Source organism: Colossoma macropomum, unplaced genomic scaffold, assembly GCF_904425465.1.
Source record: "Colossoma macropomum unplaced genomic scaffold, Colossoma_macropomum, whole genome shotgun sequence".
NCBI classification, from domain to species: Eukaryota; Metazoa; Chordata; class Actinopteri; order Characiformes; family Serrasalmidae; genus Colossoma; species Colossoma macropomum.
Window position 1 is genome coordinate 8,633,066 of NW_023494792.1, and position 27,684 is coordinate 8,660,749.

A 27,684-nucleotide genomic window follows, 5' to 3' on the forward strand; every position below is an offset into this window, starting at 1 on the left:
GTATAACTACATCAATTACATATTAATTGTATTATTGATTAGCTAAAGTATATGAAGTGCAATGATATGTGAACGCTAAACTGGAACTTGATGAGGAGAGTGTTACTTACATTTTAGTTCTGTGGAAAAAAGAGTGAAAACAGAGTTGTTCACTTGCAGTGATAAAATTATGAATAAGGAATGAACTATGAAGAAATATTTATTTTACCTAGACTAATGCAGCATTGTGACCTGTGCATTTTGTTACTGCTGCTTTTCAATAAAGTAAAAAATAAAATACCTACAAACATTTTGCTAAGATAAAGCAGCTGGTTTCAGCTTCATGTGTAGTAGTTTTTGCCTAAATAATGATTTGACCTGTAGCGTATATTTATTTCTGCTGCATTACTCATGGTATGTTTGTATACTATGATTAAGAACACATATACATATATAGTAAGTTCACAATGTAGAACCAAAAACCTACCTTATGGTGGTGATAGGAATGCCTGTATCGTTCTTCTTTCTTTGTCTGGGGGGAATATAAGTCCATCGGCATGGGAAATGTAGAAAAAGTAATTGATATTTTTCGTGTGCACATCTGCCAAAATCATCTCTAACTTCACAATATACTGTGGTAGCAGGGCGGAACCTGAGAGAGGTGCTGCTGCTGCTCTAATGTGGTGCTTTCTCCGTTGTGCTACCAGATATTTACTAACCGCCGGCTCAGCCAATCATATCAGACCTCTCAAAGCTGTAAGCCAATCATATCACACCTGGGGGCGGGTCTTTGTTTTACTCGCTCTGCGAAGTACAGTAAGTCGGCAACCGCTGAAGCTGAAGACAGGATTTTGGCTAAAAACCCACTAACATAAACATGAGACTTATAATGCACAGAGTCAAACAGTAAGTAGTTACAGAGTGAAGATACCCACCTATGCGTTTGTGGCAAATTATGGTCAGTTTAGATTTTGCTAGGTTTTTACCCGGTTGCTTGTTAATTAGCTAACTTTGGGTTTATGTCAGCCAAAGAAAGAGGGTTAGGCTAACTCTAACGTTAGCTAACTAACCTAGCTGGATGACTAACCAACTAGTTTAAAAAATTTAAAGAAACTTCACTTCATAGTGAGAGTATAAATGAGCGACAGAGACAGAAATAACAGTATGGACGGCTCTCTATGTTCTTTAATTTTATATTTCTCGTCAGTATTTGGAAACCATGACACCAGTATTTATTATACAGTGTTGTTTACAGTAAGGTAATGGCAGTGAAAGGGTCACTCAGTGTTGATATTAATGCAATTTTAAATCCCTCAATTCCTCAATATGTTTGAGGAATATATTATATATTAAGAGGTGGCAGCTCTGTTAAAGGCTAGTGATGATTATTTTTACCAGTTAAAATAAGATTTTTACCTGTTAAAGCAAAAGTCTTGTTAATCTGAGTTTAATAAAAAATATGTATTACTAAACACAGGAAGAGAGAAAGAAGCTGATGGAGACTGACAGGACTGAAAGAGCAGATCTGGTGAAGGTTAGTGATCCAGAAGAAAGCGAGGGAGAGTTGTATAAGCTTTCAGTTAAAATTAATACTGAATTGAATTGAACTTAACTGAGAAAATGTATCTGTCACTATGGCCATGAAATTCTGTCACTTATTTAACATGTCTGCAGAGCAAAATCACACTCTTTCTGATGGCACCAACTGAGACGGAACTGATCTATGATCTATGTATTTAAATAATATATTTAGGACCTTGTGTCTTATCTAAGAGAAAGGAGATATTGCTTGACCTTATAAGTTGATGGATCTAGAGATCAAACCATTAAAAAATTCTCCTGGAGGAGCATGCCCCCAGACAGGCTTAGCCCCCATTCATAAACATCAAGTGAAGCCCCTGCATAAATATTTAGAAAAAAATAGAAATTGAAACGACATCTTACTTAATTAGCCTTGTGAAGAAACACAACACCTTTAACATTTTTTTAGTTTCAAATGTAGTTCAGTAACTTTTAGCATGGTAACCCAGCATTGCCTAAACATTATGCTTTTACACATACAGTACTGTGAAAAAGCCTTTGGTGCCTAAGCAGATTGTTTAAAGTAATTTATCTGGAAAATATGTGTGTTTCTGCTTGCAAAAACAACCTTATAACAATCGAATGAATACAAACATACATTAAAGGGCCCACATTTTTCATGTATGTTACCTTTTTCCCTTGAGGTACATTTGTAATGTTTGTGTGGCTTTGCGTACTAAAAACAGTCGTAATTCATTTTTACAGTGCTTTTCATCATGCTCTATCCCTTAGAATTAAACAGGCCATTTTAGTCACTGTGTCTTTAGGAGTGCTATATGTAAATGACCTCTGTTGTGACTGGCTGGTTGGTACTTCACTCAAAAACAGTCTGGATTGAAACACTCCTTATAACTTCAGTGTGAATCAGATCTAAACTGCTTTAGGCTGAATAGGTGGACATATGTAAATAGGCTGTTTTCCGTGACGTCATAGAAGCAGTGAATCAAAATGGCTTGTTTTGCAGTTTAGTTTCCATATACAGTATTACACTGCATGAACTGAGGAGTAACCAATACGTTTTGAAACTTGTACTACATAAAACTTCTTTGCTTGAAAAAGTGAGTTACAATTTTTTTTCCAAGACAAAGGCCCTTTAATCCTGTAAAAAGTAGTTTGACCTTTTGAGCTGGTTAGCAGAACAGGGCTTTGGTGCAATGCCCTCAGCCATTGCACAGATTTAATGAATTCCATCTGCAGCACACCTGACTTAATTTAATGAAGTACTTATTGAGTCAAACCAGGTGTTGGACAATAACTACAAAACAGCACTGGGTGCCATTAGGGGAGGTGTGGAAACGGTTAAACAAATACATTAACATACATGAAATAGGTATTTTTTGTATTAATTTGGATTTATTCTAATATACAAATAAAATGCTTACTGCCCAGATAAATAGCTTTTTAAATCTAATGTTCCCAGGCACCCAAAGCCCTTGAACAGTACTGCAGGTCTCAGTCAATGCCATATGTGTAGGTGTGTATGCTTTCAGCTGAAGGTTTCACATGACTGCTCACCTCTTCAGTTTGATGAAGACAATGATGACGATAATGAGGATGATGATGATGAAGAACAGAACCCCCAAAACAATGCCAACAATGTTCAAAGCTATAAAGGTCAGAATGAAAAGTAAGTGATTTGTCAAAACACCACAGAATCTCTTAAAAACTATTTGCTCATTTTCCCTGAAGCACTGAATTTTTAAGAGCATCTTTATCGTTTAACAGAGTGTATACAAAATTATACTTTTTCAGCTATTTAATAATGACTTTCATGCAGTGCTGCTTCTGAGAAAGTGAGCTCTGATTGCATAATGAGGATTCTAAGATAGATGATTTACGGTTAGGTATATCTATGGTGGCAGTGGCAAATGGTGTTATAGAGACAAAAGACAGGGAGGTGTCTACAATCCCGTCGCTGATGTGCAAGTACGTGAAGAGAACAACTGCCACCCTGCAAGGAGAAAAAAAATCATCAATAGTATTTTGTGAAAATAGTAAATGGTACTGAGTATTTGTGTTTTTTTCTCTTAGTCTGTTAAATTATTCTTCACTGGTCATATACATTTTAGCAATCATTAGTATTTCTTTTTTAGTTTTATTGTATTTTTAATTGGCATAACATGTCAGAATTTTTCAGACAGTTTCTAAAATGTATAAATCCCATTTTTTTAAATCCTGCAAATGAACTCAAATTAGCTTATCTTTTTCAAACCTTCCAAGCTGTTTACTGGCTTACCTGTACCGGTTAGGCTCCAGAGGTGCATTTGTGTAATTCGTTCCTTGGATGGTTTCATCAGTTCCGATTTCGATCTGAATCATTTCAGTCCTGTCCATGCTTTTTTCATTGAGTTTCAAAACTGTGAGATAGCTCTTGCTCTTCTTTTGTGTCCAATCAGTATAGGTATTTTTCAGGTCTGTTCTGTTGGGGTTACCTGAAATAAGATCCCAGATGTACTTGTAATGACTACAATACAAGCATTTAGCATTCTTATATTTGACACCAACTGAAAAAGAACTGGGAAAACCCTACTGTCGAAATCAGTTGACAGTAGAACACCATAGGCTGTAATCTCTCCTTTACTGCCATTCAGAAGACTGCCACTGAATTGAACGACTGTTCTTTTCTGATTTGAACCCGGGCTGAAAATCAAGTCTGCTGGTTTGGTTGGAACTGGTGGATCTGAAATAAAGAATAAAAGTGAATTTGATTAATTTCTACCATGTAATAGATAATACTGTGGGCTCACTGGCTTAACATATTGTCAGTAATGTTGGTTACCCAAGCATGAGATCTTTGCATAGTATTTGGGAGGTATGACACAGAGACTGAATGAACATCTGTCGCAAGCATTATGAAAGCAATGTTTAAAAAGTGTGATTCAGTTTTCTTGCATACCATGGATGATGCTGAGCCTCTTAGAAAACAGATTTTAGTAACTACAAAATTGGTTAATTTTGAGTAATGTTCTATTTCTTTTTATTTTCAAAGAAACCACCATCATGATTCAATATCGTGAAGTAATGTTTGATTTCTTGCACACCACCAAACAATCATTTAAAACCATAAATAACAGTTAAAACCATAAAGCATAAAAAGAATCAATGTCCAAGTAATTGGAATTGGCTTTTCTGTTTTTAAACAAAAACGATGACATCTGTAAAACATACTGCAGGCTATCTACTGCACGACATCACAAAACAAAAACAAAAATCTATTTAAAAAGGGGCAAACTTGTCACTTACATTGTCCATATTGCACGCAACAGTCTCACAGTGTTGCAGGTGGCATGCATACTTAAGCACTTTTTCATAACAATAATAATTTTTATGATATTGGATGAAAAAAAAAAAAACTTCACAGATCATACACTTGGAGGGATGAAATTGTCTGATGACGAAATTTTGTTTGTTATGCAATCATTGCATCATGCCGCACTGAGGTTTTAAAATGCCCATCAGGAAACTGGGTGGCCAAATACAAGTTTTTATTCAAACTCCTCTTCATTATGAATCCTTTCATAGTTATTAATTCATGTAAAGTAAGAAGGTTGGCTTTGTTGCCCTCAGGCAACACTATGCAGTAGAGGGTTAAATCACATACCTGTAAATCCTGTTGTGCACACAAAATTCTGTATGCCACTCTGACCACATGCAAGGGTTGTAATAGTCACATTGTAAGGCATGCCATATTGAAGATTAGAGATGATGTGATGACAGTCACGATTGCAGGTGTTTTGGCTGATATAGGTGCCACTAAGGTTGAATCCGTGGCAGAAGCCGGGGGGTTTCATCCATGTAATGTTCAGCGAAGCATCTGTATGATTTGGTCCTTCACAGCTGTAGGTAAGAACCGGGCTTGCATCTTGAGAGGAACAAATATGGTAATTACTACATGTGTAAAAGTGCCACAACAACATTGATGAATAAGGAGTGACATTTAACCAGAGGTGAGTAATTCAGCTCTAAAGATAAAAATCCTTCCCAGGATTTTTTTTCTAGCTGCCTGGACACATTTGTGGCACAATTAAAGCCCCAAACTGACAGGGAGAGGGATAGCACATTCTTTCCAAGCACATTTAGCCATCCATGCATTATTTCTACAAAAAAAAATTCAGGGGTTTATAAAACAAGACAGGTCCATGGAGATTTGGTGAATTTACTGCTCACACTTCAGCTCAGCAGTTAATTGCCAAGTTTACTTATATTAGAGCTGAGAAATCAGAACACTGGACTTTCTGGACTTTCTCTGGGTTTCCCACCCCTGCTCTAAAATAACAAAAATACACTCCATAGCCTTCTATATGGCATAGAAAAACTGCATTTAGAAACACTTGAATACACAGCTAACTGAGTGGCACAATATTCTGTAAAGGCTGTGCTTTTCCCGTCTAATGGTAAGAGTTGACAAAGTCCTAAACACGTAATCTTGGCAATTTTACTGTTCAGCACCGTTATCAGTAACATTTCAGGCATCTGAAGCTAGTTTGGTCAGAAAAGCAGATTAAATGTAAAAACATGCCAAAATAATTTTTCATAATTCTCACAATAACCCTTTTTTTTAACGTTTTATGCTTACAGTTGTACATCATTTCAAACCCAAACTCTGATGCAGCTTTTTGCCCTATGGAAGCCTATGGGAGACATTTAAAACAGTAAAGTGTTTTGAAACCCTCTTGGTGCCTGAGTCAAGTTATAAATCAAGAAAACCTGAAATACAGACTACATGTTTTAATAATCTATAGAGACAGGATGCTAAAAAATAGCCTATAGTCATTGGCTGTGCATTTCAAGGCCAGTGCAGAGTCAAAGGTCCATGTAGTTCTACACAAAGGAGGAATCAACCAATAAACATGAACTAGGGCTGGGCAATATTGCAAAAAAGTAAAATCTTGATTATTTTCAAATTTATTAACGATTCTCGATTCCTATTGTGATTATTATTATTATTATTATTATTATTATTATTTGGTTCTTGAAGTGCTGAGGCCTCAACGATGTTCCCAGCCGGTTGTTTCACTCACTGCTCCCGTTCCACTGGGTGTTTGTGCCGTAAGGGCTGAACAGATTCGTCGTAGTGCTGAATTTGGTTGCAACTGTCTTTCGACACAACTTACACTTTACATGAATTTGTTCAACATCTGACTTTTCAAATCTGCACCAGTTCCACACCACTGAACTGATGTCTCCACCTTTCTCTGGTACGAGTTCACTCCTCTGAAGCGCCGCCGCCTCCATCTTGGAGTGTTTTGTGTTTTTGTTTTGTACCGCGCGGCTGAGGTCAGCACAGACCTGTGAGAGACGGCGTTTTTTTTTATTTTTTAAGATGCATTTTTTGTACGTCTTGAAAATTTGAATAGTTTTTGTTGGTATTTTAACCAAAATACAAGCAATGTAAACATGTACAAACTCGATTGTCACATTTCTAACATAGTGTGAAAACGTTAATTCGAATTAACCGAATTAATCGTGAAAATCGCCCAGCACTAGTGTGAACACTGCTTTAGTCAGGAAGAACCAACAATAGACAGGCCATTACGGTGTGCTGTAACCTATATCACATTAGAAGTGCTCAGACAACACCACTATTTGCTTTTAAGTGTTTCTAGTGTGTCATTTTTTCTGCAGAGTTGGCTAAATACTAACACAGATTAAGTAAACACAGAGTACACCAACATTTGCTCTCAACTTATTTACATAAGAGTTATTACTCACTGAATGCACAAATTGTTAGCTGACTGCTGAACTGATGTAAAACCTCTTTCTAGCCTAGATACCAGAATTTATCTTAGGTCTATCTTGCGCATTCAATAAGGGCATTTAAACAAAAGCTAACACTGAATAATCCCTATAAAACATCCAGCCATTGTTTAAGTTAGCCATATCTGGCAGCACAGCAAGGCCGCTTTGGAAAGGAGGGAAATTTGCATATATGATACTTTGTTCACTCATAAAACATTTTATTAATGAGATAGCTTGGAGTATTATAACACACACATTATTTAAGCTGCTTATCCTCCTGGATCCAATCCATCACAGGGCAGACACACAGACATGCACGTGTTCAAACACTTTCACACCTGAGACAAATTTAGCATCTCCTATTCACCTGACTGCATGTCTTTGCACTGTGGGACTCAGGGAGATCATGCAAACTCCACACAGAAAGGACCCTGGTCGCCTGGCCGGGGAATTGAACCCCGGCCCTTCTCGCTGTGAGGTGACAGCACTACTCACTGCGCATCAGTACATTGTTAAACTATTTGAACAAAGAAATCACTTAATATATAATGCAGCAAAACTTACCTGTACATACGGAAAGACTAGCTACGCCTCCTTCCGTAAAATTATCAGCAGCAATAGCAGAGACATGAAATGTGAAATTTAATCCAGGAGTGAGATCGGTGATGTCAAAGGATGTTACTTTAGTTGTTTTATTGAAGATTACACTCTCATTCAGCCCTAGCACTCTAAAGAAAGCACTCTTTCCTGTTGGTGCAGTCCAGTTCAGAGATACATTTCTTGTTGAGATTTGGAAGGCGTTGAGATTTCTGATGATTTCTGGTCCTGTGGGAAGAGAAGGCACATGTAAGGAAATAACTGACTGAAATAAAGACTTACTAGTCATTCATTTTCTGGCTGAATGACTAATTTCTGCAAAATCTTCAAATAATTACTTGTATAGTTTGAAAAACCCACTGATGTGACTTATGTTATACGCAGCAACAGCAGACCACTCCAAGAATAGATTCAGTGAAGTTAAAGAAAATAGCTTTAGTTGAATCACTAAAAAGCAAACCGCCATTAGTCCAAAGTACACTAAAGAAAGGTCTCGTTCCTGATTAGTGTTGCACCAATACTGATACTGTATCGATATCGGCGACAATACTGGCACTTAAACGCAGTATCTGCGACGGGGATATAGATAGCTATAGTATTGGTATTGGTACTCTGTATCGGCATATATTTAACGATCAGGTACTGTATCGGTATTGGTGCATCTTTGTCTCTGATGGTCTTATTATCTTGGGATTTGTGAGATTTGTGATGGCCTCTGGTTCTGTGAGAGAAGGAAAAGTCCACAAGGAAGGAAAAAACAAACAAGGAATAATTCTACACAATACATACTCCTTAAAACAAATAACAAAAAGATGATGCAAAATACTGTGAATCCCTTTAATTCAAGAACTCATAATTGATCCATTCATACCAATGGTCCATTGAAGACAAATTTAATCGTCATCAACACTAGACTACTCAACTTACTTGTGTATGGTGAACGAGTGACCACTTCGCCTTCAGTTTTATTATCTGCAGCTACAGCAGATACTCTGATGTAGTAATATCCTCCAGGAATGAGATTAGTGATATTAAAGAAAGTTTGGCTGGTGGTTGCATTGGAAGTTTCATTGTCATAGGTCCACTGTACTTTAAAGAAAGATCTCTGTCCTATTGGTTCAGTCCAGTTCATAAACAAAGAGGTTGCTGTAATTTCTGGCACAGTCAGATTCCTTATAACCTCTGGTTCTGTGAGTACAAAGTAAGCAGCAGTAGTTTCAGACAATTACTAGAGTTCACATGAGGATACTGCATGTACATAATATGAAACATTTCCCATTTATTTCTTACTCGTGTAAGTTGAAATGTTTCCATAATTCCCCTCTGTGCTGTTATCAGCAGCGACTGCAAAAACTCTGAACATATACTGCGCTCCAGGAATCAGATCAGTGATTTTGATCGTGGTATTTTGAGTAGTCTGATTCAGAGTCATATTGAAATTGTCATGTTGGACTCTGTAATAGGAACTTTCTCCCACTGGCTTAATCCAGTTCAGTAATACCGAAGAGGTTGTTACACCAATGACAGTGAGATTCTGAACGATGTCCGGTTCTAAGAGGGAAAAAGCATGCAATTTAGGTAAACACTGCTCAGAAATTCATGTGACATCAACTATAGACACAATTGCAGGCTCTAAAACTTAATGTACAGACTGAAAGACCAGCTGATTAAAGAACCAGCTAATGGTACATTTGCATGTGTTTTATATTAAAACATTCTTATTTATTTCTTACTTGTGTAAGATGAAATGTTTCCATAACTCCCCTCTGTGCTGTTATCTGCAGCAACTGCATAAACTCTAAACATATACTGCACTCCAGGAATCAGATCAGTGATGTTGATCATGGTATTTTGAGTAGTCCGATTCAGAGTCTTAGTCAAACTGTCATATTGGACTCTGTAATAGGAACTTTCCCCCACCGGCTTAAACCAGTTCAGTAATATCGATGAGGTTGTAACATTAACGACAGTGAGTTTCTGAACGATGTCCGGTTCTAAGAGGGAAAAAGTGTGTAATTTATGTAAACACTGCTCAGAAATTCATCTAAACATCAAACATGGCCACAGTTGCAGGTTCTGAAACTTAACTGTACAGACTGTGAAAGACCAACTAATGAAAGAAACAGCTAATGGTACATTCGCATGTGTTTCATATTAAAACATTCTTATTTATTTCTTACTTGTGTAAGTTGAAATGTTTCCATAATTCCCCTCTGTGCTGTTATCTGCAGCGACTGCAAAAACTCTGAACATATACTGCACTCCAGGAATCAGATCAGTGATGTTGATCGTGGTATTTTGAGTAGTCTGATTCAGAGTCATATTGAAATTGTCATACTGGACTCTGTAACAGGAACTTTCCCCCACCGGCTTAAACCAGTTCAGTAATACCGAAGAGGTTGTTACACCAATGACAGTGAGATTCTGAATGATGTCCGGTTCTATGGGTGAAAAAGTGTGCAGTTTATGTAAACACTGCTCAGAAATTCATCTAACCATCAAATATGGCCACAGTTGCAGACTCTGAAACTTACTTGAATAGACTGAAAGAGCAACTAATGAAAGAAACAGCTAATGGTACATTTGCATGTGCTTCATATCAACACTTTCTTATTTATTTCTTACTTGTGTAGGTTGAAATGTTTCCATAACTCCCCTCTGTGCTGTTATCTGCAGCGACTGCAAAAACTCTGAACATATACTGCACTCCAGGAATCAGATCAGTGATGTTGATCGTGGTATTTTGAGTAGTCTGATTCAGAGTCTTATTGAAATTGTCATATTGGATTCTGTAATAGGAATTTTTCCCCACTGGCTTAATCCAGTTCAGTAATACCGATGAGGTTGTAACATTAACGACAGTGAGATTTTGAACAATGTCAGGTTCTGTGAGTGCAAAAGAGAATGACTTGAGTACACAAAGCACAGAAATTAATCTGACATCAAATATTCACACAATTGCAGGCTCTGAAACTTACTTGTATACACTGAAAAAAGACCAAACGATTTGCCTTCAGTTGAATTGTCTCTAGCAACAGCCGATACACTGAGATTATAATTTACTCCAGCAATGAGATTAGTGATATTAAAGAAAGTTTGGCTGGTGTTTGCATTGGAAGTTTCATTGTCACAGGTCCACTGCACTTTAAAGAAAGATCTCTGTCCTATTGGTTCAGTCCAATTGATAAACAATGAGGTTGTTGTGATTTCTGTCACAGTCAGAGTCCTTATAACCTCTGGTTCTGGGAGTACAAAATAATGGGCAGTGTGTTCAGAAAATGATTAGAGTTCACATGAAAGAAACTAACTAATGGTACATTGCATGTGCTTGTATATGAAATTTCTCTGTTATTTCTTACTCGTGTAAGTTGAAATGTATCCATAATTCCCCTCTGTGCTGTTATCAGCAGCGACTGCAAAAACTCTGAACATATACTGCACTCCAGGAATCAGATCAGTGATGTTGATCGTGGTATTTTGAGTAGTCTGATTCAGAGTCTTATTGAAATTGTCATACTGGACTCTGTAATAGGAACTTTCTCCCACTGGATTAATCCATTTCAGTAATACCGATGAGGTTGTTACACCAATGACAGTGAGATTCTGAACGATGTCCGGTTCTATGGGTGAAAAAGTGTGCAATTTAGGTAAACACTGCTCAGAAATTCATCTAACCATTAAATATGGCCACAGTTGCAGGCTCTAAAGCTTACTTGCACTGACTAAAAGACCAGCTAATGAAAGAAACAGCTAATGGTACATTTGCATGTGCTTCATATCAACACTTTCTTATTTATGTCTTACTTGTGTAAATTGAAATGTTTCCATAACTCCCCTCTGTGCTGTTATCTGCAGCAACTGCAAAAACTCTGAACATATACTGCACTCCAGGAATCAGATCAGTGATGTTGATCGTGGTATTTTGAGTAGTCTGATTCAGAGTCATATTGAAATTGTCATATTGGATTCTGTAATAGGAACTTTTCCCCACCGGCTTAAACCAGTTCAGTAATACCGATGAGGTTGTAACATTAACGACAGTGAGATTTTGAACAATGTCAGGTTCTGTGAGTGCAAAAGAGAATGACTTGAGTACACAAAGCACAGAAATTAATCTGACATCAAATATTCACACAATTGCAGGCTCTGAAACTTACTTGTATACACTGAAAAAAGACCAAATGATTTGCCTTCAGTTGAATTGTCTCTAGCAACAGCCGATACACTGAGATTATAATTTACTCCAGCCATGAGATTAGTGATATTAAAGAAAGTTTGGCTGGTGTTTGCATTGGAAGTTTCATTGTCACAGGTCCACTGCACTTTAAAGAAAGATCTCTGTCCTATTGGTTCAGTCCAATTGATAAACAATGAGGTTGTTGTGATTTCTGTCACAGTCAGAGTCCTTATAACCTCTGGTTCTGTGTGTACAAAAGTAAGCAGCAATAGTTTCAGACAATTACTAGAGTTCACATGAGGAAACTGCAACTAATGTTTACATTGCATGTAGCTGTATATGACAGCATCTCCCATGTTATTTCCTACTTGTGTAAGTTGAAATGTATCCATAATTCCCCTCTGTGCTGTTATCTGCAGCGACTGCAAAAACTCTGAACATATACTGCGCTCCAGGAATCAGATCAGTGATGTTGATGGTGGTATTTTGAGTAGTCTGATTCAGAGTCTTATTGAAATCTGTCATATTGGACTCTGTAATAGGAACTTTCCCCCACCGGCTTAAACCAGTTCAGTAATACCGATGAGGTTGTAACATTAACGACAGTGAGATTTTGAACGATGTCCGGTTCTAGGAGGGAAAAAGCATGCAATTTAGGTAAACACTGCTCAGAAATTCATCTAACCATTAAATATGGCCACAGTTGCAGGCTCTAAAGCTTACTTGCACTGACTAAAAGACCAACTAATGAAAGAAACAGCTAATGGTACATTTGCATGTGCTTCATATCAACACTTTCTTATTTATGTCTTACTTGTGTAAATTGAAATGTTTCCATAACTCCCCTCTGTGCTGTTATCTGCAGCGACTGCAAAAACTCTGAACATATACTGCACTCCAGGAATCAGATCAGTGATGTTGATCGTGGTATTTTGAGTAGTCTGATTCAGAGTCTTATTGAAATTGTCATATTGGATTCTGTAATAGGAATTTTTCCCCACTGGCTTAATCCAGTTCAGTAATACCGATGAGGTTGTAACATTAACGACAGTGAGATTTTGAACAATGTCAGGTTCTGTGAGTGCAAAAGAGAATGACTTGAGTACACAAAGCACAGAAATTAATCTGACATCAAATATTCACACAATTGCAGGCTCTGAAACTTACTTGTATACACTGAAAAAAGACCAAATGATTTGCCTTCAGTTGAATTGTCTCTAGCAACAGCCGATACACTGAGATTATAATTTACTCCAGCCATTAAATTAGTGATATTAAAGAAAGTTTGGCTGGTGTTTGCATTGGAAGTTTCATTGTCACAGGTCCACTGCACTTTAAAGAAAGATCTCTGTCCTATTGGTTCAGTCCAATTGATAAACAATGAGGTTGTTGTGATTTCTGTCACAGTCAGAGTCCTTATAACCTCTGGTTCTGTGTGTACAAAGTAAGCAGCAATAGTTTCAGACAATTACTAGAGTTCACATGAGGAAACAGCAAAATTTAAATTGCATGTACTGTATATGAAGCATCTCCCATTTATTTTCCTACTTGTGTAAGTTGAAATGTATCCATAATTCCCCTCTGTGCTGTTATCTGCAGCGACTGCAAAAACTCTGAACATATACTGCGCTCCAGGAATCAGATCAGTGATGTTGATCGTGGTATTTTGAGTAGTCTGATTCAGAGTCTTATTGAAATTGTCATATTGGATTCTGTAATAGGAACTTTTCCCCACCGGCTTAAACCAGTTCAGTAATACCGATGAGGTTGTAACGTTAACGACAGGGAGATTTTGAACAATGTCAGGTTCTGTGAGTGCAAAAGAGAATGACTTGAGTACACAAAGCACAGAAATTAATCTGACATCAAATATTCACACAATTGCAGGCTCTGAAACTTACTTGTATACACTGAAAAAAGACCAAATGATTTGCCTTCAGTTGAATTGTCTCTAGCCACAGCCGATACACTGAGATTATAATTTACTCCAGCCATTAAATTAGTGATATTAAAGAAAGTTTGGCTGGTGTTTGCATTGGAAGTTTCATTGTCACAGGTCCACTGCACTTTAAAGAAAGATCTCTGTCCTATTGGTTCAGTCCAATTGATAAACAATGAGGTTGTTGTGATTTCTGTCACAGTCAGAGTCCTTATAACCTCTGGTTCTGTGTGTACAAAGTAAGCAGCAATAGTTTCAGACAATTACTAGAGTTCACATGAGGAAACTGCAAAATTTTAAATTGCATGTACTGTATATGAAGCATCTCCCATTTATTTTCCTACTTGTGTAAGTTGAAATGTATCCATAATTCCCCTCTGTGCTGTTATCTGCAGCGACTGCAAAAACTCTGAACATATACTGCGCTCCAGGAATCAGATCAGTGATGTTGATGGTGGTATTTTGAGTAGTCTGATTCAGAGTCTTATTGAAATTGTCATATTGGACTCTGTAATAGGAACTTTCCCCCACCGGCTTAAACCAGTTCAGTAATACCGATGAGGTTGTAACATTAACGACAGTGAGATTTTGAACGATGTCCGGTTCTAGGAGGGAAAAAGCATGCAATTTAGGTAAACACTGCTCAGAAATTCATCTAACCATTAAATATGGCCACAGTTGCAGGCTCTAAAGCTTACTGGCACTGACTAAAAGACCAACTAATGAAAGAAACAGCTAATGGTACATTTGCATGTGCTTCATATCAACACTTTCTTATTTATGTCTTACTTGTGTAAGTTGAAATGTATCCATAATTCCCCTCTGTGCTGTTATCTGCAGCGACTGCATAAACTCTAAACATATACTGCACTCCAGGAGTCAGATCAGTGATGTTGATCGTGGTATTTTGAGTAGTCTGATTCAGAATCTTATTAAAATTGTCATACTGGACTCTGTAATAGGAACTTTCCCCGACTGGCTTAATCCAGTTCAGTAATACCGATGAGGTTGTTACATTAACGACAGTGAGATTCTGAGCGATGTCCGGTTCTATGAGTGAAAAAGTGTGCAATTTATGTAAACACTGCTCAGAAATTCATGTGACATCAAACATGGCCACAGTTGCAGACTCTGAAACTTACTTGTATAGGATAAAAGGCTAATTAAATTCCCTTCAGATGAATTATCTGCAGCTACAGCAGAGACTATGATGTAGTAATTTACTCCAGCAATGAGATTAGTGATATTAAAGAAAGTTTGGCTGGTGTTTGCATTGGAAGTTTCATTGTCACAGGTCCACTGCACTTTAAAGAAAGATCTCTGTCCTATTGGTTCAGTCCAATTGATAAACAATGAGGTTGTTGTGATTTCTGTCACAGTCAGATTCCTTATAACCTCTGGTTCTGTGAGTACAAAATAATGGGCAGTGTTTTCAGAAAATGATTTAATTCACATGAAAGAAACAACTAATGGTACATTTGCATGTGCTTGATATTATAAATTTCTCTGTTATTTCTTACTCGTATAAGTTGAAATGTTTCCATAACTCCCCTCTGTGCTGTTATCTGCAGCGACTGCAAAAACTCTGAACATATACTGCACTCCAGGAATCAGATCAGTGATGTTGATCGTGGTATTTTGAGTAGTCTGATTCAGAGTCTTATTCAAACTGTCATATTGGACTCTGTAATAGGAACTTTCCCCCACTGGATTAATCCAGTTCAGTAATACCGAAGAGGTTGTTACACCAATGATAGTGAGATTCTGAATGATCTCCGGTTCTATGTGTGAAAAAGTGTGCAATTTAAGTAAACACTGCTCAGAAATTCATAAGACAAAAAAATCTGACCTTTTTTTATAAAGGCCTTACTATGGTCAATTTTACAAAGTTGTTTCAATTTGAATAATAACCTAGAAATCGTGAAACATTTTGAATATTTCCTTTTCATTTTAATCATCATATAATTTATTTGTTCAAAATTTTTCAAGATTCAAAAATTTTCTGTTGTTTATTTTCAGGTTTAATAAATAAATAAATAAATACATAAAACAGATTTTCAGCATGAAAGCTAAATGAAGTAAAAGCTAAACACATATGTCTGTCCTTCCTCTTCTCTTTGCCAATTTTAGTATCAGGATTCAGGTGATTGACAGTGATTTTTCTGTTAGTTGTGAACAAAGGTAGTTTTGTCACCACCCATTTTAGATTTTGGGATCAGTGCAGAAGCAACTACAGCGTTGTACTAATAAATCCATTTGGGCATTTTGTTCAGAAATGACCTCAAACTCTTAATTAATTCAGTATAATCACTAATAATTAAAAAAACTTGCATATACTATAAGATCCATCTTGTAATAACATCAAAAACAAAAGTGTGCACTTCTACCTTATATACTAATTTTTCAATATGTTAAACAACACACTAAGCTCTACTGACTTCATCTAAAGAAGTTCCACCTCTATTATAAATGCCAGCTGGGAAGACGAAGACAATAGTTTTTGCTAGTTTTTACCAAGTTTAGATTCTGAATGTGAGGGGCACAGGAAACAGAAAACTGGATATTTTCTAGAAATATTATAATCCAAAAAGCACATTCACGCCACATTTCTCCATGCTTCTCTCCAAAGAATAATTTAAACCATGTAATTCCCCCTGATGACATAGACAAATATGGAAAGTTATTTAAAAATACTGACAAGAGTATGAGCTGATTTTGTTCCTACTTTGAAATCCAAATTTATAAGGTTCATGTATGTAAACACATAAGAGAGCTTGAGATCCCAAAAGTATTTTATCTGTTACTTGGCATTTTTAATTAGAAACATGACAGTGTCTGTGGTATAAGACTTACTTGTGAATGTTGAAATTTGAGTTGTTGCTCCTGTAGTTTTTCCATCTGCAGCAACTGCAGTGACACTGAATGTGTAGTTCATTCCAGCAGTCAAATTCGTGGCCATGTAAGAAGTGAGTGAAGTGGTAGCACTGCCACCAGTCCATTCTACTCTGAAAAAGAAGCTGTTCCCATGTTGCAGAATCCAGATTAGAAACACAGATGATGTGTTTTTGTCAGAAACATTGAGGTTGGAGACAACATCTGGGTCTGTGTAAAAAAGAAAACACAGAAAAATGTGTTGTTAATTTTAATTACTGTTTTATGATAGCCAGCTAGATCTAGCTGAACCTGGCTGACAAGAAAGAAAGTCCAACTGACTGGTCCAAAGTACTGGTCACCTAAAAGAAAGTTAGGAGAAGAGACTGCAAAGAAAATCTAGTTACTTCCCCTTGTGTATATTATATGTGAAAAGGTTCCATCATACATCTTTCTTATACTCATGGATTTTTTTTGTTTGTTTAATTGGGATTTTCTCATGTCATTGCATTCATATTTGAGAATTGGGCATTTGTAAAGTACCTTTATGTAAAAAGTGATTGGCTGGGGGGTTTGGTTTCATTCAGCACAGGGGTAAGTGACTGTTACATAGTAAAAATTATAGATAGTGACAACTATGTCTTCTATTCCCCATGTTTGAGTTGCTCTTTGCTCTTTCCAATAAATAAAAAAATGGGGAAAAAAGCAATTTTGGGCAATACTATAAGATTTGAATGCACTGGTCAGTTGGTTATTGGTAATTTTTTTTAATTGTCATATAATTACCAACTGGGCTAGCTTCTAATATTACTTCATAATTCTTTATGATAATTATATTTCGCACAAATGGAAGTTAGCACTGTTAACATCCAGTGATTTTCTGCATTTGTTTGGTTGGAAATCAAAATATTGCCACACAACCTTCTTCTGGACAAGCTCACCACAGTGTAGATCTCATGGACCAGAGTTTCTTTGTTTGTTTGTGTGTTCTCCAGCATTTTTGCTGAAAAATCGACATTATAATCTTTCCAGTTTGCATTCAATGTATGTCTGCATGCACAACTGGTCGGTAATGTTTGCATTTCCTATAATTAAATGTAGCCTTTTCAACTGCATACATTTTGACCTTTTAAATGGCAAGGGTCCATTGGTGGGCCCAAAGTTTTATCACACACTTCTATAACCTAAGAATAGCTCAACCAGTTTGCACTGAAGTCCCTGTAGTTACTGAATAATAAGTCTCAGTATGTAAAAATCTTGGGATTTTAAGGGGTTACACTAAGAGTAGATTTGAATGACTGTACATTGTACACAAAAATCAAAACAAAAATCACATGACACATGAAAGAGAAGGAAATAATGATAATTGGCATATTATCAGCACTTATTTAATTTATCGCAATATTCGATAATATCAATTATCGGGCCAAGGCTACTTAGCACTTCAGCTTATGGTTAAAAGCTGTTCTGAGTTAATAAAATAAACATGGTAGCACTGCAATGACTCTATGCATAGTTACACAAGAGTTACTGCATTCTAGTGAGGTATAATAGAGGGAAAAGCATTCTACAAGCTTTAAAATAGCCTGGATAATAGACTTTACTTTAGTGCCAATGTTAAAAGGAAGGGACTAGTAACTGTAGCTAATCATTGAATATGTGCAGTCATGGTGAATGCTAGCTGGGATTAATAGGCTGCTATAGATGAGTGGGGCTTTGCATCAATCACACTGTGGTCTTATCAAGATGTACAGCATGTTGTAAATTACATTACAATACCTGTACTACAGTACTTACTTGTGAATGTTGAGGTCTGAACTAGTGCCCCTGCAGTTACTCCATCTCCAGCAACTGCAGTAACACTGAACGTGTAGTTAACTCCAGGAGTCAGATTAGTGACTGTGTAAGACGTGTTTGAAGTGGTAGCATTGATATACATATTGCCATCAGTCCACCCAACTCTATAGAAGGAACTATTTCCTTGTGGTGAATTCCAGGTTAGAGATACGGATGATGTGTTACTGTCAGATATGGTGAGATTGGTGACAGCATCTGGTTCTGTAAGCAAACACATGAAGTTTTACTCACAAACTCAACCCACACAATGTGCTGTTTTGACACGTTAGTAACATTACTGGAGAATTTCGCTGATTTTTCATATTTTCTGCATAATTCAGGTGGTGGTAAACAATGGTGTAAACAAAGTCGAGTGTTTCAATGTAAAATGTGCCATTCTAGAGAAACATATTTACTTGGTGGTGATTATAGGAATCAGGGGTCACAATGTTTACAACCCAAATATAGCCATTCTATTTACTGTACAAAACCACAAATGAACCTACATGCGTCTTTTGAGTTTTTATGTGCATCATTAATTATGGTAAAATAGGGAGAAATTTGAGAAAAAAAGTTTTTTTGTGGGGACAGTTTTGCCTTGCACCACACTGCATGTATCTGTCTGCCATGAATGCATTTAAAAACATATTTTAGACTAACACTTCATTATAAAAGTGCATTAAATTCTTTGGATGTCTGGTTCCTATGAGAACAGTTGTGACTGGGTACGTTTCTCTAGAATGATGCATTACAAATTAAATCACGATTTTCAAATTCATTTGTTTTGCATGACAAAAAAAGAAGAAAAAATATCATTTACATACTTCAATATTCAACATATGTTAAAAGGACATTACCTGCACTAAAGGACTTACTTGTGAATGCTGAGATCTGAGTTGGTGCTCCTGCAGTTACTCCATCTGCAGCAACTGCAGTGACAATGAATGTGTACTTCCCTCCAGCAGTCAGATTAGTGACTGTGTAAGTCGTGTTTGAAACGTTAACTTTGTTAGAACCATTTACATCAGTCCACTCTACTGTATAGGAGGAACTATTTCCTTGTGGTAAATTCCAGGTTAAAGACACAGATGACGTGCTTCTATCAGAGACAGTGAGATTGGTGACGGCGCCTGGCTCTGTAAACAGATGTAGGATGAGTGAAATACAAACACGTTTGTATAGCTGTATGCAGATGGTGTATGTTACGATCAAAGAATGAGATTAGGTCTACCTACAGTTTCCTATGTGATTTATTTTACATGCAGATGTGCAGTGCAGGACTTACTTGTGAATGCTGAGATCTGAACTGGTGATCCTGCCGTTACATTATCTGCAGCAACAGCAGTTACAGTGAACGTGTAGTTCACACCAGCAGTAAGACCAGTGACTGTGTAAGACGTGTCTGGTGTGTTTCTGTTGTAAGGCACATCGCTAGTCCATGCTACTGTATAGAAGGAACTTCCACCTTGTCGTAAATTCCAGGTTAGAGTAACAGATGTTGTGGTTGAGTTTGAGGTAAGATTGGTGACAATATCTGGCTCTGAAAACAGACACACAGAAAAGCTTTATTCACACACACACACACATAAATTTGTTGTTTTCAGGGTTTTCTTGTTTTTTTCTGTAGGAAGACTGTACAATGTGATAATATTGTCACACACCAGGAAAAAAATAAAGGGCCCGTTGACATGACCATTGCCCAACCTCTTCATCCCAAAAGGTTAAACAGGCTGTTTCCATTATTATGCCCTTAAGGCTGATATTTGTAAATGACTTCTAGTCTGATAGGCTATCTATACTGAGCCTCATTCCAAAACTAGTCCAGGCAGACACTCGTTTATAACTTCAGGGTGAGTGGGCAAAGAAAAACTGCTGTAGTCTAAAGAAGCAGGTATATGTAAATGCCTTGGTTTTGTGACATCACAAAAACAATGCATTTAAAACGGGCTGCTTTTGCAGCTTAATTTCTGCACATGGAACATATGGACTTGGGAGGGAACAGTACATTTTGAAACTTTAAAAATTTCTGTAATATAGAACGATTTTATAGTGGAACTGGAAAACTTATCTACAGCGACAGTCTTTCCACTGTGTTTGATCTAGCCACCTTTCATTTAAACTCTGCATGTAACATGTCAGTGCACACTATTATGCTTCAAATCTATGTTCTGCTGCTTACCACAAGTGATGCCAAATCAGCATATACAAAGAAACTTTCAAGAAGTTTTCTGAAACTTTTGACACTTTTCTAGCACCAGTGCTATCTGCTCAAACAGCTTACATACTGCCTCATTAGGCATGTGCTACATGGCATTGCAAAACAAGGCAAGTTTATATATATAGCACATTTCATGCACAAAAGCAATTCAGTGTGCTTTACATAAATAAAAGCAAAAGAACAAAGACAAGGAGCTTAAGAGTGAAAAACAATCAAAATAAAAATAAAATAGACAGTATTACTTGAGTCTTTTCCAGCACACTAAGTGAGGAAGATCACAAAGTTACTGCCTTTTTACTGGATAAATGGCAGCTGTAAGATCATACTTTAAAGTAACACATAAAACCTCTAAGATATTAATGTTTGGCATAACAATTTTAGCATTTAGCCTCCAAGAGAGTCGAATAAACCTAGGACAACCAATACTCCGGTACCTTATACTTGTGCCTTTTCCAGCACCTTCAGAGAGAAAGAGAATCAAGCTGTTCATCAAAGTATATTAAGACCTCTTACACATTAATCAGTCCTTGAAATGACAGTGCTAGCATTTAGCCTCCAAGAGGGTTGACTAAACTTAGGATAAACACTGTCCTAGATTAAGAGTGAAAGATGTCAAAGATGTACAAGGTGTGAGAATAGGTCTACCTCCCTAATTCAGAACCAGAACTACATTTCAGTTTGTCTGGTATACCAAAACAAACTAAACCATCATTCCCATCCTCACCTTTTTAACATTTAAAATAATTGTAGGACACCATTATCTGCAGTGCAGGACTTACTTGTGAATGCTGAGATCTGAACTGATGCTCCTGTTGTTTTGTTATCTGCAGCAACTGCCTTAACACTGAATGTGTAGTTCACTCCAGCAGTCAGATTAGAGACTGTGTAGGACATACTTGAAGTGTTAACTTGTTTAGAAACACTGCCTTCAGTCCACTCTACTCTATAGAAGGAACTATTTCCTTGTGGTGAGTTCCAGGTTAGAGAGACAAATGATGTGTCTTTGCGAGATACGTTGAGATTGGTGACAACATTTGGTTCTGTAAGCAGACACATGAAGGAGTGTGGCATGCGCCTGCCCCCCGGGCCCCGACGATAACAGCCGCGAGAGCCGGCGGGAAGGCGGGGCCCGAACATCGAGCAGAGACGAACACCGGCGAGGACGGCGGGGAGAGAGCCGCGAGTGTGGAGGGGGCGGAGCGCAAAGCCCGAGCCCCGCCAAGTGACCTGAGTGACGGCGGGAGGAGGAGGAAGACGACGACGGTGCCAGCAACGAGAGGCACGATAACGAGCGAGTCCCGAGCTCCGCCGCCCGAGCCCCGCCCCCTGGTACGCAGTGAGGCCGCTTCACTACACCTCACGTTCGACCCAGGCGGCCGAGCTGCAAGCTGGGGGCGGTGACGAGGAGGCGGAGCGGCGAGCTCTCGTTCCCTCTCGGCTCGGGAGTGAGCGCCTTTAAAAAGAGCTGAGAGGGAGCAGCAGCAGCAGAAACGACAAAAGACTGAGGAAGGGCTGAAAAGCCTGAGTAAAAAGACTGAAAAGTCTGTTGCTAGAGGCCACTGAAAAGTGGCCAGCTTAGTATAGTGTATCTTTGGTTTTGGTTTGTTTGAGTTTGTATTTATTTGGTGTGTGATTAAAGAAACATGGCTGCTGCAGCCCTGAACCCTGCCTCCAGCGTCCTCCTTGAGCCCAGGGTAGCACATGCCGTGCCACAAGGAGTTTTACTCACAAATCCAGTGCTGTTTTGACACCTTATAAGGCATTATAAGGGAATTCCACTGATTTTTCGCGTTTTCTGTAAAATTCACTTGTGGAGTTGTAAACAAATTTGTTCAAGGTTTTTTTTAGTGTAAAATGAGCCATTCTAGAGAAATGTACTTGATGGAGGTTGCAGTGTCTACAATCCAAATATAGGCCTTTTATTTACTATACAATACCACCATTGAGTCTTTTGGGCTTCTTAGGTTATGTTGATGATGGTAAAATAGGGGCAAATCTGAATCTTTTGGCACTATTTTGTCTTACAACACATTACATGTACCCCTCCACCATGAATGTAATTAGAACCATATGTTTTAGGGCAAAATAAATGTGGCAGTCATAAGGTAGCATACTCAATCATTTTATGTAATAAGTTTAGAGGCATTTTTGGACGTCTAGTTCCTATCAGAACAATTCTGACTGGGTAAGTTTCTCTTGAATGGTGCATTTCACATTCACACAATCACTCCAAATGACATTGTTTATGTCTTAACAATTTCATTATGCAGACATTTTTAAAAATCTGTGGAATTCCCCTTTAAACATGGAATGGGATTAAGTATACCTTCCTAAACCAAAACCAGAATTTCAAATTCATTTGTTTTGCATGACAAAAAAAGGAAAAAATATCATTTACATACTTCAAAACTCAACATATGTTAAAAGGACATTACCTGCACTAAAGGACTTACTTGTGAATGCTGAGATCTGAGTTGGTGCTCCTGCAGTTACTCCATCTGCAGCAACTGCAGTGACAATGAATGTGTACTTCCCTCCAGCAGTCAGATTAGTGACTGTGTAAGTCGTGTTTGAAACGTTAACTTTGTTAGAACCATTTACATCAGTCCACTCTACTGTATAGGAGGAATTATTTCCTTGTGGTAAATTCCAGGTTAAAGACACAGATGACGTGCTTCTATCAGAGACAGTGAGATTGGTGACGGTGCCTGGCTCTGTAAACAGATGTAGGATGAGTGAAATACAAACACGTTTGTATAGCTGTATGCAGATGGTGTATGTTACGATCAAAGAATGAGATTAGGTCTACCTACAGTTTCCTATGTGATTTGTTTTACATGCAGATGTGCAGTGCAGGACTTACTTGTGAATGCTGAGATCTGAACTGGTGATCCTGCCGTTACATTATCTGCAGCAACAGCAGTTACAGTGAACGTGTAGTTCACACCAGCAGTAAGACCAGTGACTGTGTAAGACGTGTCTGGCGTGTTTACGTTGTGAAGCACATCACTAGTCCATGCTACTGTATAGAAGGAACTTCCGCCTTGTCGTAAATTCCAGGTTAGAGTAACAGATGTTGTGGTTGAGTTTGAGGTAAGATTGGTGACAATATCTGGCTCTGAAAACAGACACATGAAAAAAACGTTTTATTCACACACACACAAATTTGTTCTTTTCAGGCTTTTCTTGGTTTTCTGTAGGTGGGGCCCCAGGGGTACATCAACTTACATTGTGGATACTTCCAAAAAATTCTGACATTAATCTTGGTTTAATATAATTTGTTCTACTCATCGAGCGGTCCTAATGAGCATGCTCACATCATTACTATAGTGTAGTAACTTGTGTTTTTAATGTTAATTCAGCCTTATCTCAAGTCTACTGTACAGACTCAGCTTAATATTGCTACTTAGATTTAGGCCATTAAAATCCTACCTACACATCTCAACACTGGCAGCATTTTTTGAGATACAGTGATTCAGTCTATCAAAATATCCTACTTACAGTTTTATGTAGTGAGCTGCCTATAAATATGCACTACAGTAGGACTTTTTGACAAGGTAGCACAATTCATCAGCACAGTTACACAGTTACCTCTCATATGGGCGACACAAACAGCTTCCATCACACAGCGAACTGGTGCTCTGATAGTTTGGTATTTTAGTCTTTTATTATAAAAGGTTGCAATAAAAGAAGAAGGCGTTTCACTCCAGCCTCTTCTGAGCACCATGCATTCAGGAGAAACTAACAACAGTTAGTTAATCCAGTTTATCATGCACTGTATGAAGAGCCTGAATGAAGTGAATATCCTTTACTAGCTGTCATTAAGGTCTGTATGATGATCAAGTCATGTACTTGAGTTAGTTTCACTTTCACAGATGTGCATTAGTTCATGGTTGTAGTGAGTTATTTGTAGCTGCTTTGATTTTGGTTACATGTTTGTAGCTCCGCTGCTTCATGTTTGTAGCTCTGTTAAATGCTGAGTGGAGGATGTTACTGTGATATATGCGATCTGTGGGTCAGTTAGTGAACATTTTGTTACTTGCTGTTCACTTTACCATTGTAAACTCTCAGAGAACACACACACACAAAAATATATGACAATATACACATGTATGTGTGTATAAAGAGCGAGAGGGCGTACGCAGTAGCAAGTTTAATGTCTGAGGGGGTAGAGGACTGTAAAAAGTTTAGGAACCACTGACTTATAACATTTGTGCAGTTTATGTTCCAAAAATAGCCATGATTTGTTTTTACATAACCATTTTCCAACATTTCCTTATCCCTAAAAATTAAACAGGCTGTTTCTGCTACTGTGCTTTTAAGACTTAAAGACTTTAGAATATTTCTAAAGGACTTCTGGTCTGATTGGCTGTCTGTACTGAGCCTCATTGCAAACCTAGTCCTCTTTATAACTTCAGAGTGAACAGGCAGAGAAAAACTGCTGTAGTCTGAACAGGCAGGTATATGTAAATGCTTTGGTTTTGTAATATCACAAAAACAATGATTTCAAAACGAGCTGCTTTTTCAGTTTAATTTAGATACATGGGCCATATATCTTAAAACTAACAATTTACATATATATATATATATATATATATATATATATATATATTACTAACAGTTTACATATTTCATAAAACTCTTTTATTTACATGTGCATTCACACATGTCCACATGTATGTAGTGTCCATATCTCATTGCAACTATTTCAGTTAGGGAGCTGATCCAGAGATATTCAATGTGTCAGGTATCAGTTACATTAAACCCAACTCAGTTCCAACCCTTTGTTTCTTTTGTATGCTCTTTTTACAAGTTTCCTTCTGGTAAATTCCAAGTTAGAGAGACAGCTGACATGCTTTTTGAGATGATGAGATTAATAACAACATCAGGCTCTATAAATCAGAATGAAATATGTCGGTCAGTTCCCAATAAATAAGTACTGAAACCGTGTCATGGTTACCAGGCCTTAGCTCAGACATGAACAAAAAAAATCCAACTGAAGAAAAACAAAAACAAAAAAGACATGAGGTTTACAGTAGCTGTTCAGATATCATGCACACCATGTGGCCAGCTATGTGGTCCCTACCAAAGACAAGCACAATGGAGGCACAGCTACTATGAACAGCTGATGAAGTTAATCTGACATATTTATTCAAACAAGACAAAAGTAGCTTGGAAAGTAAAGACTTTATTAATAAATACATTTTAGATTTTCTTGTTTTAAACAAACAAAATAAAAAAAAAACATAAAAACAAAACTGAAAATAAAAAATCTGTTCACTTTTCCCGTGAAGCACTGTGACATGACATTACCTGTATTAAAGGACTTACTTGTGAATGCTGAGGTCTGAACTGATGCTCCTGAAGTTATTCCATCTGCAGCAACTGTGGTGACACTGAACGTGTAGTTCACACCAGCAGTCAGACTAGTGACTGTGTAAGATGTGTTTGAAACGTTAACACTGCCATTAGCCCATTTTATTCTATAAGAGGAACTATTTCCTTGTGGTGGATCCCAGGTTAGAGATACAGATGATGTGCTTGTGTCAGAGATGTTGAGATTGGTGACAACATCTGGATCTGTAAACAGACACATGCTGAAGCCTTGTGACCTTAGGTATATGCCATAAGCCATAAGATAGGTCTTTCCCTAAAAACCTGCACTGCAATTTAGTATACATTTGTTTTCCATGCCCCAAAAGAAGAAAATACATCATAAATGTATTTTCAGATTTAAAACATTTAAAATTGTAGAAGATGGTAACCTGCAGTGCAGGACTTACTTGTGAATGCTGAGATCTGAGTTGGTGCTCCTGCAGTTACTCCATCTGCAGCAACTGCAGTGACAATGAATGTATACTTCCCTCCAGCAGTCAGATTAGTGACTGTGTAAGTCGTGTTTGAAACGTTAACTTTGTTAGAACCATTTACATCAGTCCACTCTACTGTGTAAGAGTTCATTCCTTGTGGTGGATTCCAGGTTAGAGACACAGATGATGTGCTTCTACTAGAGACATTGAGATTAGTGACGACATCTGGCTCTGGAAGCAAATGTATGACAAGTTTATTTATTCATTGCATCTTCAAAGCTTTCCACTTAAGAAATAGATATTTTGGCAATATATATGGCCAGAGTATATGGTCACCCCTTCTAATTATTGAGTTCAGGTGTTTCAGCTAATAAAACCAAGCACATAGCCATGCAATTTCCATAGAACAAAGGCAGTAGAAAGAGTCAAACTAAAGAGCTTAGTGACTCGCAAGTTCTTGCGTGGACCTGGGCCACTGCACTGAATCCACTGCATGACGGACAGGAGTCACACATCACTTTCATTGTTCGAAAATTAAATATATGTCAAGCTAAACCAAGCAACTTATTCAATAACAACCGTGTGGTAATGATTGCAGAGGGTTCGCAATCCAACTCAGCCATTGAAAAATCTAAAAAGCATCGCCTGGAAATACTTTTTTCCAAAAAGTTTTCCAGAAGTCTTGATACTTAAAATTGACACTACATGTCCCATAGTTTAGCAACTGGTTCACAACTATAAAACATGTGCATACATGCACCTACTGCTTTGGCACTGTAATTCCAACAGAGAGGACTGGACAGATGCTTCATCTTATATGAAATAGAAGGGGCGGCACAGGCTTCGTAGGTAAGTTTATAGTGAATTAACCAGTGTGCTAGATTTTTACTAATATAAGGGATACATTCCCAAATTCACTTCCAGGTTAGTTGGCATT

General features: G+C 37.6%; 1 protein-coding gene across 10 annotated transcripts in view; it reads right to left on the minus strand.

Annotated features, from left to right (window-relative positions):
* The window catches only part of LOC118811545 (receptor-type tyrosine-protein phosphatase eta-like), a 65,135-nt gene that overhangs the window by 8,643 nt on the left and 28,808 nt on the right, over nucleotides 1–27,684 (minus strand). The window contains exons 7-36 of one of the 10 annotated variants that reach the window (XM_036575811.1): nucleotides 26,721–26,978; nucleotides 26,269–26,517; nucleotides 23,801–24,055; nucleotides 23,391–23,651; nucleotides 20,005–20,259; nucleotides 19,595–19,855; nucleotides 18,681–18,941; nucleotides 16,866–17,114; nucleotides 15,155–15,415; nucleotides 14,802–15,062; nucleotides 14,357–14,617; nucleotides 13,975–14,238; nucleotides 13,622–13,882; nucleotides 13,241–13,504; nucleotides 12,888–13,148; nucleotides 11,256–11,516; nucleotides 10,875–11,138; nucleotides 10,522–10,782; nucleotides 10,077–10,337; nucleotides 9,630–9,890; nucleotides 9,187–9,447; nucleotides 8,824–9,084; nucleotides 7,864–8,124; nucleotides 5,162–5,422; nucleotides 4,091–4,240; nucleotides 3,797–3,992; nucleotides 3,399–3,511; nucleotides 3,076–3,166; nucleotides 467–511; nucleotides 111–119 (exon numbers count right to left, since the gene is read on the minus strand). In XM_036575811.1, coding sequence (XP_036431704.1) covers nucleotides 111–119; nucleotides 467–511; nucleotides 3,076–3,166; nucleotides 3,399–3,511; nucleotides 3,797–3,992; nucleotides 4,091–4,240; nucleotides 5,162–5,422; nucleotides 7,864–8,124; nucleotides 8,824–9,084; nucleotides 9,187–9,447; nucleotides 9,630–9,890; nucleotides 10,077–10,337; nucleotides 10,522–10,782; nucleotides 10,875–11,138; nucleotides 11,256–11,516; nucleotides 12,888–13,148; nucleotides 13,241–13,504; nucleotides 13,622–13,882; nucleotides 13,975–14,238; nucleotides 14,357–14,617; nucleotides 14,802–15,062; nucleotides 15,155–15,415; nucleotides 16,866–17,114; nucleotides 18,681–18,941; nucleotides 19,595–19,855; nucleotides 20,005–20,259; nucleotides 23,391–23,651; nucleotides 23,801–24,055; nucleotides 26,269–26,517; nucleotides 26,721–26,978 — 6,838 coding nt within the window. Of the gene's footprint in view, nucleotides 1–110; nucleotides 120–466; nucleotides 512–3,075; nucleotides 3,167–3,398; nucleotides 3,512–3,796; nucleotides 3,993–4,090; nucleotides 4,241–5,161; nucleotides 5,423–7,863; nucleotides 8,125–8,823; nucleotides 9,085–9,186; nucleotides 9,448–9,629; nucleotides 9,891–10,076; nucleotides 10,338–10,521; nucleotides 10,783–10,874; nucleotides 11,139–11,255; nucleotides 11,517–12,887; nucleotides 13,149–13,240; nucleotides 13,505–13,621; nucleotides 13,883–13,974; nucleotides 14,239–14,356; nucleotides 14,618–14,801; nucleotides 15,063–15,154; nucleotides 15,416–15,532; nucleotides 15,794–16,865; nucleotides 17,115–18,680; nucleotides 18,942–19,594; nucleotides 19,856–20,004; nucleotides 20,260–23,390; nucleotides 23,652–23,800; nucleotides 24,056–26,268; nucleotides 26,518–26,720; nucleotides 26,979–27,684 lie in introns of all 10 variants that reach the window. The other 9 variants (XM_036575812.1, XM_036575813.1, XM_036575814.1 and 6 more) reach the window with 9 other exon arrangements.